The sequence below is a fragment of the Dasypus novemcinctus genome, chromosome 24, assembly GCF_030445035.2.
Source record: "Dasypus novemcinctus isolate mDasNov1 chromosome 24, mDasNov1.1.hap2, whole genome shotgun sequence".
Taxonomy (NCBI): Eukaryota; Metazoa; Chordata; class Mammalia; order Cingulata; family Dasypodidae; genus Dasypus; species Dasypus novemcinctus.
The window spans coordinates 46,296,187-46,313,940 of record NC_080696.1 but is presented as its reverse complement, the minus strand read 5'-3'; the positions used below and the strand labels follow the sequence as shown (position 1 = coordinate 46,313,940).

The window sequence follows — 17,754 nt, the reverse complement described above, 5'->3', positions numbered from 1 at the left end:
GTTCTGGAGAGGAATGTAGCAAGATCACTACCCTCAGGGAGTGCCCAGTGTCACGTGGGAAATACCTCTAAGCAAAAGCGCTCTGAAAGTTTGCACCCTGGTGGTGTGACAGTCAGGAGAACTTTTCAGAAACAGTGGTGAGCTGAACCTGAGAGGTGTATCCCCAGGGAGACAGAACATTCCAGGCAGAGGGAAGAATATATGTCAAGGGGGAGAGCTGCTCACATCCTACCATTGGGGGCAGATGGGTCCCTGTGGTGGGGCTCAGAAGCCTGTGGGTGGGTTTCAGGGTGCCAGCTGTGGGCAACGAGGCTGAGGGCTTGGGAGCCAGGCTGCTTATCATCAGCTCACATGGGCTGGGTTCTTACTAATTGGCCCCGGGCTGTCTTTCGGGAAAGGCTGTGGGTTCTGCTTAATGGAGGAAAGAAAATGGAAGAGGGGGTGTTTTAAGGAGCTGTGTGTTAGTCCCAAATGCAGGCTCAGCAAGGAGCCCAGGCATTTCCTAGGCACCCTTGGCCCCTCTCTTACCCACCCTCTTGAATCAGCTCACTTGTAAAATCAGCCTTGATAGCATCAGTGGCAACTGGTCCTGAGGGTGTGGGGAGGGGCGGAGCTTCGTGCTGGGGTACATCCTGGTGCCTATGACAACGTGAGGCGTTCTCTTCTCTCTTTCTTCCTCTCTCGCAGCAATGGAACGGCCGGGACACAGCCCTCATGGTCACCCGTGTGGTCAACCACAGGCGCTTCTCGGCCACGGTCAGCGTGGCAGACACTGCCCAGCGCAGCGTCAGCAAGTACCGCTGCGTGATCCGCTCCGACGGTGGCTCCGGCGTGTCCAACTATGCAGAGCTGATCGTGAAAGGTGAGCGGTCCCTGGGCGGCCCGGGCATTGCTCCCCAGTACCTGGTCTTCCTGGGATTCACCGGCCGGCTCCTGACGCAGGGGTGCTCTGGTGGGATGAGCGAGGCCCCTTGTTCGCACTTGCTGGTCCTCCCCTGATCAGGCAGAATGAGATGCCTTCCAATGGCCTCTCACCACCACCCCTGCCCCCAGGTTAGAGGGAAAGGTGTTGTAAAATCATGCATTATCTTATTCTAAGTTGAGCCCCACATCCATACGTGAACGATTGTGGGGGATATAACAGAAGGTATGTCCAAATTTGGATTTGTTTTGTATTTCAAGTTATAATGAACACATGTCCTTGTGCTTTTGTGGCTTTCTATTGCAGTGTTCAGAGAGTACTATTGGCTTTGAGAGATTTTTTTCATTGAAAACGCCATGTAATTATTTTGGAAGGACTTTTGAAATAATCCCCCATCAGTTATATCAGTTCTTTTCAACTCCCCGGCTCTTGTTCACCTTGAGGTATCGTTCACATACTTTCCACTAAATATGCCCATTGTTAGCTTTTTTGCTTCTTTCAAGGAGCTTTAGTTCCTATTTATTTTTATAACGGTATAAAATCTTTGTTACCGTGCTTAATGGTTGTATAGTATTTCATCATGTGAATTATCCTGTTTTTAAAAATCTCCCCTTTTGCTGTCTTTTAGGTAATTCCAGGTGTTTTAGTTTTTCTGTTTTTTGTTTTTGTCTTTACCACAATTATCACCTCAGTGGAGTTCTTCAGACAGAGGACATTTTTATTCTATTGAACCAGATTATTTTCTTAGGATAAATTCCCTGGGGGTACAGTTGCTGGGCCAAATTGAGCGTCTTATGGCTTTTTCTTTGTGTTGCAATATTGCTTTTGCAAAAAACGGTTTGAAAATTTACACTGCCAACAGCAGTGTATGGATGTATTAGTTTTGCCGACATTATGTTCACCAATTAAAATTTTAATATAGCATAATTTAGTGAATGAAGTAATGAAGCTGTTCATATTATACCAGCTGTAGAATGTTACCCAGTGTGTTTGAAGGTAAAAACACCGATGGACCCCCAGAAGTCTCCTAAAGTGGTGTCCTTGGCCAGAGTGTGGGTTGGCGTGAAACCCTGGAACTCTGCTGGTCCCTGGGTAATGAACAGCCTGGCCTGCACTGGAGATTGCACTCAGGCATTCTCACTCCTCCATTACCCTGACTCTACTGATATTCACGTGAATGACGGTTTGTCATTATTCAAATCTCAGCTTCAGTGTCCTCATGGAATCTTCTCTGAGAGGTTTTCCCTGACCCCTCACACCCCCCTGTCCCCCAAACCTGGCTGTCACTTTGTTATATTACCTTGACTCCTTTTCTACATAGCACTTTTCATAATTCAAACTTATATTTTTCTTTTTTTATTTGGTACTTTTCTGTCTCTATCTTTAGGATATAGGCTCTTTGAAAGGAAGGGCATTGTCTGTTTTGTTCGTGCTAATTCCCCTGTGCTTTTAGCCCTGGCACAAGTGCTGAGAATGCGAGACCATATGAAATTGCCAGTTTTTGTTTTTGCACACAGTCATTTCTTAAGGTTCAACCTTAAAATATTTGAATGATAAATGAGTGAATGAATGATTGGCCTCAGCAGGAATTCATTTCATAAGCATAATTCTACAAATACTTAGCTGAAGATCAACAAATATTAGGCCATCATGAGCCAAACAAGTAGGAAAAAAGCAGCTTTAAAATCATTTATACACTGAACGCCATTAGTGTATAAAAGAAAGCACCATTTTGACCACATTAGGCTCACTTCTTTTTGGTGCTTTAAGATTGATTTCTGTGATACAGTGGCCTTTGCCAGGACTTTCAGGTATGTGATGTACATTGCTGGGATGGTGGCCTCCTGCATGGAATGGACTGTGTTGTCTCATGCTGCATCTGGCTCAAAGCTGGAGATGAGAACAGAACGAATGATTGCAGGACCTAGTATAGCACATGCTGAACATTGCATACATAGACAATTGGAACCAGAAGATGCTTGGTTTCCTCTCTTTATGTCCCCGTTCAGCTGGGGGAGAGGGGGGTGGTGGAAAGCCAAATTCAGAGGCTGTTGAGACAGAGAATGTAGCTTCTGTGCCTTTACAGAGGTGGCCAGGGTTTACTGGGACAGTGGCTTGTCCTTGGCTAGACACCTGGGCCTAGCTAAGCCTGGTGGGACCCAGTGCTGCTTCCACCAGGGCACTGCCCTGCTCCAAAACCCCTCCACGGCCACTCTGCTCTTAGGGCTGTGTATTGTTGTACCAGATCTCCTTTACAAGTGAGCAATGCGTGGGTGGGGGGTGAGGTAGAGCTCCCTTAAATGGGCCCCATGTTATTGTACCTTCCTCGCCCCCCACCTCTCTTGGCTCCAGGTGTGCCTTGGCTTTGAACTTCAACACAGCAGCCTCTGCCCTTCTACATTTGGGCTTCCCTGCTCTGTCTTCTCTTTTTATGAGGAAACTTTCATTTGATTTAAGACTACCCAGGTAATCCAGGATGACCTCATCTCCAGAGCCTTCATTACATCTGCAAAGACCCTTTTCCCCAATAGTCACATTCACAGGATCCAGAATTAGTGTGGGGACACAATTTTTTGGGGGAACACCATTCAATTTACTACCTGTAGCAGTTTAATATTATTGATGAATTCCAAAAATAAATATTGGATTATGTTTGTAAACTGGTCTTTTTGTCTGGGCATATAAGATTATATTTATACTTAATCAAGTAAACCTCTTGTGTCAATAGAGCATTGAGTACCTACCCCTTGGTTGGTGGGGACTCAGATAAAAGACATGGCAAAGGACAGAGTTGAGGGTTTTTGATGTTGGAGTTTGATGCTGAAGCCTTAAGCTGGAACCCTGGGAAATAAGCTCACAGAAGAAAGAAAAGCAAGACCCTGGAAGGGAGGAACCCAGGAAGCCTGAACCCTCACAGATGTGGGCAACCATCTTGCTCTAACACGTGAAAATGGACTTTGGTGAGGGAAGTAACTTAAGCTTCTACCCCAAATAAATACCCTTTGTAAAGACCAACCAGTTTCTCTCTCTTTCTCTCTCTCATACACACACACACACACACACACACGCACACACACACTCCTAAAGTACTAGTGGTATCCAAGCAAAACAAACTGGAAGGGAGAAAACAGGAAATGGAACCTACAGAAGCAGACGGAGGAAACCTGTCACCCTGGAGCATGTGACCAGGACCCGTTTTCAGATGGTGGACCAGAGCATTTGGGGAAACCCTTTTGAAAGTAGACTTTTAAGGGCCATTCTCTGAGATCTCTCAGAGAAGCGAAGGAAATTCTCAAGGACTAAATGCTCCCCTGGGGCATGGCAGTGCCACCAGACTTCCTGTTCCTGAGTGCTGACAGCTGTACATGCAGCACAGGTGGTGTGAGCTCAAAGCAGGATGTTGGGGCATCAGAGAAAGAAAACCATGTGTGGAACTTTCTTCCTCATAGGTTTCCTCCATTTTGTTCCCATTCAGTGGCAGAAGAAATGGGATTCAGTGCTTGTGGGATTTGAATGCCACTTCATGATGGCCCAGCTGTGAGCTGTGGAGCCTGATATACACCTTTCAGGGCCTCAGGTGACTGACCTGGAAATCAGGAACATAGGGTTTCCTACCTCCCAGGACTGACCTGAGGAGTAAATAAGATCATGGATGGAGGCGTTCTTAGAACAGAGCTTAGGACACAGGCTGCAAGGGAGGAAGAGGTGGCGGTGGCTCCTGGGGGGCGGGGGCTCAGGAAGGAAGGCTGGGACACCTGTCCTTCCTGCTTTGATGGCCTGGAGAAATCAGAGGCCTCTGCAAAGCAGCCTCTTCCCCGTGGACACTGCGAGTGTAAGGAAAGAGGGAAGACGTAGAAAAGTGTGATGTGAACCCGTGGGCTGGGAATCCTTTGGGACCTGGGGCCTGTGGCCAGTCAGAATTCCCCGGGGCAGGAGGCCCAGCCCAGAATCTGAGGAACAAGGAGAAGCAGCTGTTCCTCCTTGGCCTCAGCGACCTGCTCACATGGGCCCACCTCCATCTCACATCGGCCAGGGGTGCTGGGGTGAAGGCCTTCCTTCCATGGCAGGTGCTCGCTGTGAGCCCTGCAGGGAGGCCCAGGCCAGGTCCCTGTCCCTCCCTCCAAAGGCATGTTTGCCACAAACTGGCTCGCAGCACGCGTGCTGCCCTGGGCCTGTGAGGTTCAGTGCTTCCGAAAGATGCCGCCTCATTCGAGTGTAGGTAATATTGCATTCTTTGGGCTGACATGCAGACTGAAATGAAAGCAAATTGGGATTTCTTAATTCTAAAGAGCTGTTTATTGAGTTGTGATAATGTACCGGGTTCGCATAAGATTACTCTGTAATTGAGGTTTCGCTCAATTGACAATCCGGCCCCTCAACCTGCCTGTTCCAGACCAGTGCACGTAAATGTACTTATTCTCTCTCCCTGTTTCTGGTTTTCCTAATGTCTTTGATTTAAGGTGTTTTAGCATCACCCAAGGACATAGGGGGCTGCAACCAAAATTATGCAGAGGCTGGCCAAATTAGAATTTCCTAACTCATGTAAGTTTGCTGGTGACAGAGATTTCTAAGTCATTCAACTCCATTTAACAGCCTGTGTGTTCAGCCCACTCTTATCAATGGTGGGATTAGTGCCCTCCCAAAATACAATGCTGGTGCCAGTAGATGTTCTGAATTTAAATAGTGTCACGATTTCCTATAGGTGTTATATAGGAGAAGCAGCCTGGCGGGGTCAAGAGTAGGACACCTCAATCCAGCCCTACCCCCAGCTGCCTGTGTGGCTTTGGGCTAGTCACGCATTTACTCTGAGGCTCAGTTTCCTCATATGTACAGTGGGGGTGGTTGTATCCAATCAGATCCTTAGGAAAGGAGACCATGTAATATGTGTTTAGATCCTAGTACAAGACAGGCACCCAAACAATGATATCTGTAATTGTCAATCATATTTTTACTATTAAGAAATAGTGCCCAAAAGACACTGTCCATTTTTCCTGGTCTGACTTAAAGCCACTATGGGGAAATTTAAATGTCGATCATCTTAAGGTCTGCACCCTTTGAAATGGGATAGAGGTCAGCAATCGCAGCCGTTTGGTTAAATACAGTTGAAGAAATGCTTTACTGATATTTCACTGTTTCCCATCTTTCACATGTTGTTCCAATATTTAAAACTCCCTTAATCATCTCAAGTGTGGCCCCACTTGTCTTGGGAGCACATGCTCTACAGGTATCTGCTGTCCTAACTTGGCCAATTTTGCTCATGTTATTGGTATATGGTTCCTGCAGGCATTTGAGTTTACAGCCTTTGGTTAAAGATTGAATGGCTAGAGTAGCTGATTCAGTCCTGTGTTCTTTAATTTATTAAGGGTTTATCGAGCCCCAACTATGTGTCAGGTATTATGAGAAGCTCATGGCCTAGCGGGAAAGAAGCTGCACCCTACAGGGACCACATGGGGCACTTCCGATGCTAGGTTAACCCTCAATAACCCTAGAATGTCGGTGGTGTTGGCGTCCCCATTTTACAAAGGAGAGAATGGAAACTTAGGCTAGTAACAGCCCCAAGGTCACATCGTTTGTCCATGACAGCTAGGACTCAAACTCTGGCCCATGTGTGCCCAAGCCCTTGTTCTTTGTACCACACCCCTTGCAAAATATTGTCTGCTAGGTCCTATAACTGGGTGTGAGCTGAGGACATAGAGGCTGGGTCAACTAATCCAATCTGGGAAGGCTTCTCAATCAGTCCCATCTAAGCTGGTCCTGTGGTCTAGCAGGCCAGTGAGCAGGGGCGGCTTGGGTCACAGTTCAGAGACATGAGTGGGTGATGTGTTTGAGGCTGGAAATATAGTAGGAGGGCATTTTCAGAGTCTTGGTTCCAGAACAGGAGTTGGGACTTTGTTCTGTAGGAGCCAGGGGCACTGACTCAGTCAGGGGCATGGTCCAGGGACAGTCGTGCACACACGCCCTTGAGTCCAGGGCCCTGTAACCATCTCTTCTTCCTTCCCTCCTGCCTGTGCCCAGGTGGGAGCAGTGCAGGCAGCTGGCTCTGTGAAAGTAGCAGCCTATGAAAGGGAGTGAGGATGAGAGACAGATGGAATAGGGTTCCCTTACAAGCAGATCTGAGGCAGGGATTTGAGTGCAAGAGCTTTATTTGGCATGTAGAGAGGTGAGACAGAGGAGGAGACTATCAACAAAGGATATACTTTCAAGTAAGTGGCCACTGTGTATAATTGGATCTCAGTCCTATTGGGGAATGCTGGGAACCAGTGTAGCACCCCTGAGATGTGTGGGATTTGGGGTATTTGTATCCCAATTCCCACCAGTCCTGCTTGAGGGCTGCTCCTGGGTGTTAATTTCCTGGAACTTCTGACCTGTTGCACAGGGCAGAGGGGCCTCCTGAGGCTTTGGAGAAAACCGTGGGCATTGAGATTTAGCTCTGGTGGTTGGAAGTGGGCCTGCATTCAGTATGAGGAGGCCTGGAGGGTGGCAGTAGAATGCACCATTTCTCCTAGAGGGATCCCACAGCATCTGAGCCTTCTGGGGAAGCCAAGGATGCCTGGCTCATGCCACGTCAGTGAAAGTTACTGTGGAGAGCAATTGTATACTAGAAGAAGGGGCAAAGCCAGTAACCACTGAGAGGTCAGGTTAGAAAGCCACTGCCAAGCCTGCCATCAGAAATGGACTTGAGGGTACATAAACTCAATGGTCAGAGAGCAGGTAGGATAGACGAGCTGGGCCTAAAATCTGGCCTGCACCCTATAAGCTCTACTTCCTAAGTCTGTCTAGAACCCCTCCACCACTTTGACTGTCAATACCTGGACCAGGGGTTAACAAATTCTTCTAGGAAAGGGCTGGCAAGTAAAATATTTTCAATTCTGAGGGCTGTATGGTGTCTGTCATAATTATTCAGCTCTCCGTTGTAGCAAAAGCAGCCACGGAAAATTTGGAAACAAATGAGTATGACTGTGTTTCAATAAAACTTTATTTACAGAAATTGGCAGCAGGCCAGATTTGGCCCATGGCCATAGTTTTCCAATCCCCACTGTTAGAGAAAAACAGTGCTCACTAGGACAGAGACTGACATGATTGCAGGCAGGAAGTTTATTGGGAAGCTCTCTCAGTGGAGGGGGACTGAAGACTAGACTTCAGCCCACTCATGGAAGTTGGTGGATGTGACTATAGAGCACATCAATAGGCAGGGAAATGTTAGTCTGTGGGGTGGGGGTTAGAGTCTAAGTATAGCCTGAGGTCAATAAGGGGCTATAAAAGTAAATTCTTTTCATGTTTGGCTTGGGGGTAGCAGACTAAGAGGTAGGGTGTTCTTGGAATATGGGAGGGTTTGATGACCTGGAAGGGATGAGGGTCCTTATCTGCTCCGTTTCCACATGATATGGCTCATTCTAGGGGGAAATATGCTGTTCTCTGCACATAGGCAACTTGCTCAATTGATTGGAATGGAGTTGCAGTCTTATGACCTGTCAATCATTGCAAACCTTGGAAGGGGGAAATCTCTAGCACCTACCCTGTACCAAACCCCCTTCCCTTCTCAACTGGATGACTATTCTATCTTCCTCCCTGTTGCTTTTCTGCCTCTCTGAGGTCTGTTCCCTACACGGTAGCCTAACTTGTAGTTAGACCTGCTGATATCCTATTACATTCAGAATAAAATCCAAACTTTTTAACGTGACCTGTGGCACTCCACATGATCTGGTCCCCTTCTCTTTGATTCCCGTCCCCCCTTCTATATTTGTCCTCTAACTCTCTTCTCTAGCACACTGGTCCATTTCCTGTTCTTTGAACCTTGCCAAGCTTGTTCTGACCTCAGGGCATTTGCACTTGTTCTTCTCTCTTTGCCTGAAGTGCTTTTCTTCCAGATAATTATGTGGCTCACTTGTTTTGTTCCCTCTGGTCACTGCTCAGATATCAGCTCTTCAGTTGGGCTTCCCCTGACCACCTTATCTGAAATAGCACCCATTCTCACTCCCTCCTCTGCTCCTTGTAACTTTTTTTTTAATTAGAGAAGTTGTAGGTTTACAGAAAAGTCATGCATAACATGGAGTTCCCATATACTACTCTATTATTAACACCTTGCGTTAGTGTGGTATATTTGTTACAATTCATGATAGAACACTTTGTAATTGTGCTATTAACTCTAGTCCATCATCTGCAGTAGGATTCACTGCTTGTGTTGTACAGTCCTATGTTTGTTTTTTATTCTAGTATCGTGACTGTATTTTGTACTGGCTTTGGTTTTCTTTCTAGCTCTTGTCACTACCTGGTGCTGTTGTTGACATCTCTTTGTGTCTTTCCCTCTTGGAAACAAGCTCATAAAGGCAGGAGCTTTGTAGGTCTTGTTTACTGCTGCATCCACAGCATCTAGGACAGTACCTGGTATATGGAAGGTGCTCAGAAGTTTGCTATCTCCAATGTACAGACGGTTCTCCAAACCTGACTTCACAAGAATGGAGTAGCATTGAAACCCCTCACCATTCCTTCCTTTTCTAAGACGCTCACTGTTGACCACCTGGTTCTCATCCCACCTCTGGAAGTTGTCCCCTTTGGATGTGTCGCTAAGTTTTCCTTTAAGTATTACTCCCCCACCCTTTTTTACTTCCTAGTTATAGATGATCTATGCTTTGTAAACTCCTGTATTTCTCCTGTGGTCTTCCTTTGTCTTGCTTTGATTGCAATTTTGTAGTCTAAGTGAATCTGCCAAAGCCATGCTAAATATCCAGCCCCCCAAATGGTCATTCAAGTTTTTCACATTTCTGGACCTTCTGCAAAGCCTTGTCAAGGGAAGTCTTGCCTTAACAACTTTTAATGTCAACCTTAGCCCACCTCTTCCTTCAACCTTGCTTTCTGACCTCTGACCTTGGCATTCGTGGAAGACCATGTTTCACAACAGAGCAACTTCAGTGTCTTCTCTTCAGGCTTCACTCTCCAAAATATCCTGATGCCTAGGTTATTTTTGTCTTTCTTTAGTCGTAACTTTTAATGAGTTGCATTGTTATCATTGACAAGAACACATGAATTGCCAATCCATGTGTCTTGGGTTCAAATCCTGCTTTTGCACTCTAGTAGCTATGTAAAGTAGGAAAGTTATTTTATGACTCACTAGTTGTAAAATAAAATAATAAAGTCATTTCCCTTAGATTTGCAGGAGGGAGCATGGGTATGGAAACCTTTTGTAAATAAAGTGTTCTCCATATGTTTATTCCTCATCAGTCTCCATCATCATGATATTTGCCAGCTGCCCAACCTTAGCCTCTGACTCTTTCACTCTTGGATGACATCACTGTTAGCTTTTCATGGGAAGAGAAAAATGACAGATGGGAAGAAAGTGAGAAACTTAACTTGAGCATATGTGTGAAGGGAGGAGAGCTGGGAGAGATCTATGTATATTGTATTGTATATGGGCACAAAGACCAGCTTATTTTTTTTAAAAAGCATAAATGTGGATAAATAAAGCCTGACAAGTATTGGTTTCCTTGAATTATTTTGACTACTTCATCAGCTGCATGCTGATGTGTTGCATTAACACTTTTAACGCATTTGGAAATTAAATCAAACGGCAATTGCATTAAATCCTCATTCGCTTGGAACATTACCCTCCTGTGTTCAAATGGAAGAATTAGCTGATGAAGGGAATGAGCTCTAAGGTCTGTAGTTGGCTAATGTTTGTGGACCACTTCTTGTACTACTTTCACGTTACTGCATTTAATCCTCACCACTGTCCCAGTTTGCAGATGAGGCTACTGAAGTCTGATTATCCAGCTTAGAATTGTGCAGTCCGTGGCCTTCCTCTTCCTACTGTGCCTGAAACTGGCTACTTTCTAATCTTCCTAATGCCAATTTTCCGTAATGTTTTATTTTATGGCAGATATGCAAAGAATATTGTTTCTGATCACCTGAGTTACAGACTCAGTTAAACTCATTTAAACCATGGGGCTTCTGATTTGGAAGGGACACCTTTGTCCCTCACTGGAGCCTAATTCCCCTCTGAAATAACCTCCGGGATAGTGTGACCTTTGTCTAGACTGGTAGGTCTCAACTGAAGGTGATTTTACCCCCACTCTAGGGGACAGTTGGCAATATTTGGAGATATTTGATTGTCACAACTTCAGGAATTGGTGGTACTGGCATCTAGTGGGTAGAGAGCAGGGATGTTTCTAAATACCCTTTAATGCATGGACAGCTCCCCCTATAAGAAATAACTCTCCAACCCCAAAGGTCAATTGTGCTGAGGTTGAGAAACCCTGGCCCACACCCTCCCCATGGACAGGCTTCTCTCGGATGCACTAATGTTCTGCTGCAATCACGTGGACCTCTGGCCAGGTGGGTGTGAGATGAGGGAGCAAAATGTAGAGTCAGTTGCGTTTCTATGAAGAGTTTGCTTAACTTTCTGATACCTCTGTATAATACTTACATTTGACTTCTGGTTACTCAGACTTGTTGCCATAAGCCTCTTCTCTCCCATTTTCCACCAAATACCCATGGAAACCCAGTAAAAGAAAAAGGCAGACTAATTACCTAGTGCCAGAATGTGAGAAACATCAGGTCACTCTTAGACCAACAGAGTTGGCTACATGTCCATGAAACGTGTGCCTTCCTGCTGTTGAGCAGAACTGTGACTTGGAAGCAACTGAATAACCAAGGGCTACATTTTCCAGTCTGCCTTGTTCCCAGTAGGTCCACAGAATTAATTCTAGTCAAAGGAACATGAGTAGAAATGATGTATATTATTTTGGAGGTAAGATGTTTTAAGAAATTCTTCACATTCCTGCTGCTGGGATTGAGAGGATTCCAAGCCCCTGCAAGTCAAAATATTGAAGAGGCCTGGGTCCCTGAATCACCTTGTGTCAAGCAGACCTATGATTTAAGCCATGCCTTTATTCATTACAGCTTCTAGTATTATCCTATTTAGCACAAATTGGATCAAGAAAAACCGTTTAGGAACTTCTCCAGACTTGACCTCTTGAGGCAAAGTTTCCTAGCATCCCTGAAAATAGACACATTTTCCTTCTCTACTGCTATTGTGCTCAAAGTCCTAGGTTCTATACAACTTGGAAACTGAAAAATCATATGTTTTGACAGATTCTCCTTAAAAAAAAATAGTGTCTCTTGCCAACCTTCATTGCTGCAGAGTCTACAAATTCCAGAACAGCACATGAGGGCAGAAGCTATATGTTTATGTTGGGGCAGAGGACTGGTGATGGCCTTGCCTGTCGTACAAGAAACACAGAAACTACAGAAGCTCAGGTAGAGTTTGGTCAGTATGACAGTCTAGAAGTCCAATCCAGGAGGGTAGTCATGCATTAGGAGTCCAAGGACTGGTATTATCACTGTCAGGCAGGACTTGGTATCAACATTTAGGATACCAGCCGTAAGCAAGGGAATATGAAAGCAAAAGAGGTAGACAGGTTGGGTCAGGGCTTTTGCTCTAAAAGGACCTAGTACATGAAGTACTAGGTGGACAGTCAAAGCCAGCACAGTTGGTCATGGGAACTGTCCTCGTCCCCAGGCCTCACTCAGGATGTATCTTTTCAAGTAGGTTCACCTACCGGTGGAGTCCAGTGACTCCAACTAGAGGTAGGTGGGTGGGGAGAGGAGGTAGAATGTAGCAGTTTGATATGGTTATGAATTCCAAAAATAGATGTTGGATTATGTTTGTAATCTGGTCTGTACCTGGGTGTAATTAAGTTATGGTTGGGGCTTTAATTGGGTCATGTCATTAGGGTGTTGAGTCCTCACCCCTTGATGGGTGGGGACTCACAGATAAAAGGCATGGCGAGGGACAGTAGAGGGGTTTTTGATGTTGGAGTTTGGATGTTGAAGTTTGATGCTGAAGCCTTAAGCTGGAGCCTCCGGAAGTAAGTTCACAGAGAAAAGAGAAGCCAGCCCCAGGAAGAGAGGAACCATGAACCCAGGAAGGAGCAAGCCCTGTGAAGGAAGCAACCTTGAACCCAGAGAGAAGCAATACCCTGGAAGGGAGAAACCCAGGAAGCCTGAACCCTGGCAGACATTGGTAGCCATCTTGCTCCAACATGTGAAAATAGACTTTGGTGAGGGAAGTAACTTATGCTCTATGGCCTGGTATCTGTAAGCTCCTACCCCAAATAAATACCCTTTATAAAAACCAACAAATTTCTGGTATTTTGCATCAACACCCCTTTGGCTGACTAATAGAGTAAGGTATTTTGTACCTCAAAAGCAAACAGCACCAATCATTTAAAAATGTTCCTAGTGAAGAAATCATGGCAACACATTTAAACCTTTAGAAAACAAATCTGGATAGAGCAGTTAGCAGAAAACAGATGCCAAAAGGTGGAATCTCAGTCATTGAGAAGGCAGCTGAGCTCCTGCTGTAATTGGTGAGGTCTTCTTAACTTACGGGTGTGCTGTGTTGATTTTAAACTCCAAGTACATGTGCCATGCCTGAGCTGCACTGGCATCTTGGTCCAGGGAGTACAGAAACTATACTTATGGAGATGGTGGGGGCTTATCTCAGTAGGGATACAGCCTTGGTGCTGCTGCTAATTAGACTAGTGTGACCATTTCTCTGGACCTCGATTTCCCTATTTGTCAAAAAAGAGGTGGTTATTTTATAGGTGTGCTTCAAACTTCTTCCTGCCATAAGCAATAGAATGCTTTCCTAAGAGAGTACATAAAGCAAACAAGGCTGTGCTACAGAATCCTGGGACTCCTAGACTAGTATAAAGACTGTTTCCCCATCACCTGGGCAGGTGGGATTGCTCTCTTCCTTTAAAGGTGATTATTATTATTTTACCCTCACGGTCATCCTCTTTTATGCTTTCTTAGCCCCTGGTAGCAAAGGCTCTGGGGGTTGGCCTGTTCTCTCTTAAAATGAAATGTGCTTGTGCTAGCTTTTCGTTATTAATCAGAGTAGCAAGTCTGTAGCTTTCTATGTGTATCTAGAGGCAGATGTGATTCGCTTACAACCCAGTAAATGGAGACTGTTCCTTTCTGATGGAATGTGGCCTGGTGGTACGGAGCAGGCAGTTATTGGCAGAGCAGCTGATGTCTGTTCTCCATGTGGGAAAGCCTCCTGTTAGAGTTAATCAGTGGCAAAGTGAATTCTGTGGTTTGCTCTTCTAATCTCTCACACCTAGAAGCAGGAAGTGCTGGGCCCTATAGGAGGCAGGGCTGTGATTTGTTATGTCTTAGAAAGCAGTTGATAACATCTTCCTGAAGGGAATGGGCAGAGGCTGTGCTTGAGAAGCAGGCAGGGTTGGCTCTGACTCTGCTTTGCTCACTTTTTGTTGTTGAATTGAACTCTGCAAGTGACAGCCTCAGTTTCTCCACCTGTAAAAATGAGCAGAATTATGCTACTTGCCTCACATGTTCTGAGGCTCGTGAAAGTACCGAAATCCAAGTGTATCCCAGACTCAGATGACAAGACAATGCTGTTTGTTCTCTGTACATTTACCTTTCCTCCTGCGTGGGTAGGAAGGCTATACTTCCCAGCCTCCCACATTCAGGTGGGGCCAGAGAAATGTGTGCTGAAGTGCCATCAATCCCTTCCAAGCCTGGCCTTTGAACTCTGCCATGTGGGAGCCTCCTCTTTTCCCCCTTGTAATGTTGGAGGCCATGTGTGGAGGTGGGCAGCATCTCCCCAGAGAAGCCTGAAGGGTCACGTGGAGTCCAGGACCACCCCTCTACTCCCAGTAATGTCACTGGACTGTGATGTGAGCCAGCACTAGCTGAACCAACAACCATGGCTAACCCAGCCCATGAGGTGGGATGGGTGGAAACTGGGGAGTGGAAGTAAAGGGCAAAACGGGGTGCTGCTGAGGGTGCTGCTAGAAGACTCTGTCCTGACATTGGTTACCTCTCTGGTCAGAGCCCTGACTCTCTCTGCCCTGATGGCCTAGAAACCTCCATCTGGCCCTCTGAACAGCAGAACAGTGCCATCTTTCCTGCTTGGCATTTTTGCCGGAGACAGTAATCGAAAGGGAATTTGCTGAGCCTGGTCCCACTGCAAGGAGTGGGTTGATTCTTTGAGCCCACCGTCAGTACCAACTCATCTGTGGTGCTGCTGCTCCAGGCCAGCCAGTGCTTGCTTCTGTGGCTTTCCTGTCAGGGGCCCTGAGCTGATGATCCCCTTCTGCCCTTCACCTTCTCTCCCTCATTAGACTAATGCAGTCAATTAGCCATCAAAGCTTGGAGGGCGAGAGACAAGGGTGACCCTTCTAGGTATTTTATGTATCTCCACTGAATCCTAGGCTCTGTTGATTTTCTTCTTTGAGTTCTGTGATAAGCAGAGATGAAAGAACTGCAGGTTACTCTCTCACAGGCCCTGGCCCGTATGCAGCAGTGTGCTGCCGATGGACTTGGTCCTATGACCCTGTGCCTAAGGGCCCTGCCCTATGACCTCCTCCCCAAGCTTCCATCTTGCCCACCTGCCTTCTCCAGCCACCTCCTGGATGCACTGTGGTGACTGATTCTGCACAAGAGGACCTGTGGCATGTGTTCTTAGGGCTGGACCTGAGAAGAGCTTCCCAGACCCACATTATCTGTAACCAGAATGCCAACAGAAGTTCCCCGGGTCTTTGGGATTTAGGCATAATTAGTTACCGTGCTCTCAATTTTTTTTTTTTTCAAATTCCTTGGGGGCTTGTTCTTCTGGTCACCTTTGACTCCATCTGGTTTCCATGCCCACTAACATTCAATCTTAATTACATCTCCTTCCTTTCAGCTTCTCTCTGCTTGCACCATCCAAATTTGGACCTCAGGCTCCTTTCCTTAATCGTTCTTCATCTTTTTCCTATGCCACCCACCCTATAAGTTCTTTGTGGTGTATCAGACATTTGAGGATTTAGGACAAGGGAAGGAGTTGATGGCATAGAAATGCCTCTGAATGGGATTGAGGCATCCCTGCTCTTACGAGTACTCTGGCTGCCCCATCAGAAAGTCCTTGCTGGCTGCTGCCTTCTCTGCAGGCTCTGGCCACCTGCTATGATGCCTTTTCTCTTCCCCTCTCTTCCCTTCCTTGGAGGCTCTTAGGCAGAGCAGTCTGGCAGCAGACAGTTGCCTTGGGACCTGTTTGCACAGCTCGTTTCTGCCAGCTCCACTTGCCAGGTTCTTCCCCCACTGGTTTTGGATGGATTCCCTCTGGCAGATGCACAGCTCCCCTTTAACTTTCCTCCTCATTTCAGAAGCAGGGCCCCTTCTCACTTCTGTGAGGGAGCCGACCCTGCTTGGCCCTTGGTTCCTGCTTTGGTGTGGACTTCTCTGGGGGCTACCGCCCTGCCCACACTCTTGCTGTTGTCCTGCAATAGCTGTGCAGCTATTGACATAGAGAAGGACTGGAGGGCCCAGCAGGGTCTCTGCTAAGTGTGAGGATAGAGATGAGGAGCAGTTCCCCTGGGCCCTCTCAGTGGTGAGTGGCAGAAACCATCTGTTACTGGTGATAAAGCCCCAGGGGGAGGTTGTGGGCACAAATCCCTGGAATGCCCGGGCATGGAGCGGACTCTCAAAATGGGTACTCAGGCTCTGTCTTCTCTTTATTGTCCATTCTGCTTGTTACTCCTGGACTTTATTCTCATACCTGGCCATGGGGGCAGTTGGGAGTAAGTTGGCGGCTGACAGGTCCAAATCCACGTTCTTACTTAACCACAGGGTTAGGAGAATTTACTCCTCTCTGTGTCTGTATGTCAAGCCCAGGAAAGGATTCTGATCCAGCTGCCTGGGTTGAGCATCCAAGTTAAGATGAGTCATTTTGCCCAGCGGGGGGTGGAAGGGCCCAGAGTCAGGTGCCCTACTCTGTGGGGGAGGGGAGGGGTCCGAGGAGTCCTAGCCTTTAGGAACATGTAGAATGGGGCAGGAGACCCTCCCCTAAAGCAGGGATTCTGGACAGACAAAAACCTGAGGGGCATAGGTGGGGCACACCCTGGCATATGCACCTCCTGCTTGGGCTTCCTATCCCAGAGAAGGGAAAGGAGTCAACCACAGAAAGACTTTGGTTTGACTGGTAGGTTCTGGTCTACTATTTGGGTCCTCTGGTTTCAGACTCAAATGAGTAGCCTAATTTTTTGTTTTTGTTTTTGTTTTCTGGGGTTTTGTTTTGTTTTCTGTTTTTTTTGTTTTTTGCTTGTTTTAATGAGTTTTGCACTGATGTAAAGCCATTTTTAGAGCCAAACATGTTTCAGAACTAAGTTACTGACCATGAAATAGCTTGAACTGAGATGCCCAGAGTTAGATTTGGGGTAAGAACACTTCTCGGAAAATCGTCTACAGTCTCTACTTCTATATTCAAGCATCTGGGTGGAAAATTACCAAAGTGAAGGTCACCCTGGGGCTCATGAAGGCATGAAGCAGTATCTTGAGGGGGCCACTGAGGGCACGGAATGTTTTGAAGCACCACTCCCATCCCAGAAAATGCTTTCATCATTCTATAGCAGTTTCATGTTTAGATTCTTCTAAGCAAAGATTCTAAGATTTAAGGAGGTTTGAAATCTATTGCTGGTCTCTGTAAACTTTCTAGCTCATTTACTATATACTATTTGGGTAATGGGTTTGTATTAGTTATCTATTGCTGAGTAACAAATTACCTCAATTTAGCTGCATAAAACAACAACCATTTATTTCTCAGGGTGAGGAATCAGAGTGCAGCCTGGCTGGGTGCCTCAGGCTCAAGGTCTCTTGTGAGGTTGCTGCCAATCTGTCAGTTGAGCCACAATCTCGAAAGGCACGGTTGGTGGGGGACTCTGCTTCCAAGCTCACTTGTGTTTGCAGGCAGGCCCTGGTCCTTTCTATACAAGCCTTTTCACGGGGGTGCCTCATGCCATGGAGGCTGGTGATTGGTGATCTGGGAAAGT

General features: G+C 46.4%; 1 protein-coding gene across 2 annotated transcripts in view; it reads left to right on the top strand.

Moving 5' to 3' along the window:
- PTPRT (protein tyrosine phosphatase receptor type T) overlaps nucleotides 1–17,754 on the top strand; it is a 1,175,887-nt gene that overhangs the window by 450,274 nt on the left and 707,859 nt on the right. For both annotated transcript variants that reach the window (XM_058287117.2, XM_071211722.1), the window contains exon 6: nucleotides 688–862. In XM_058287117.2, coding sequence (XP_058143100.2) covers nucleotides 688–862 — 175 coding nt within the window. The remainder of the gene's footprint in view (nucleotides 1–687; nucleotides 863–17,754) is intronic.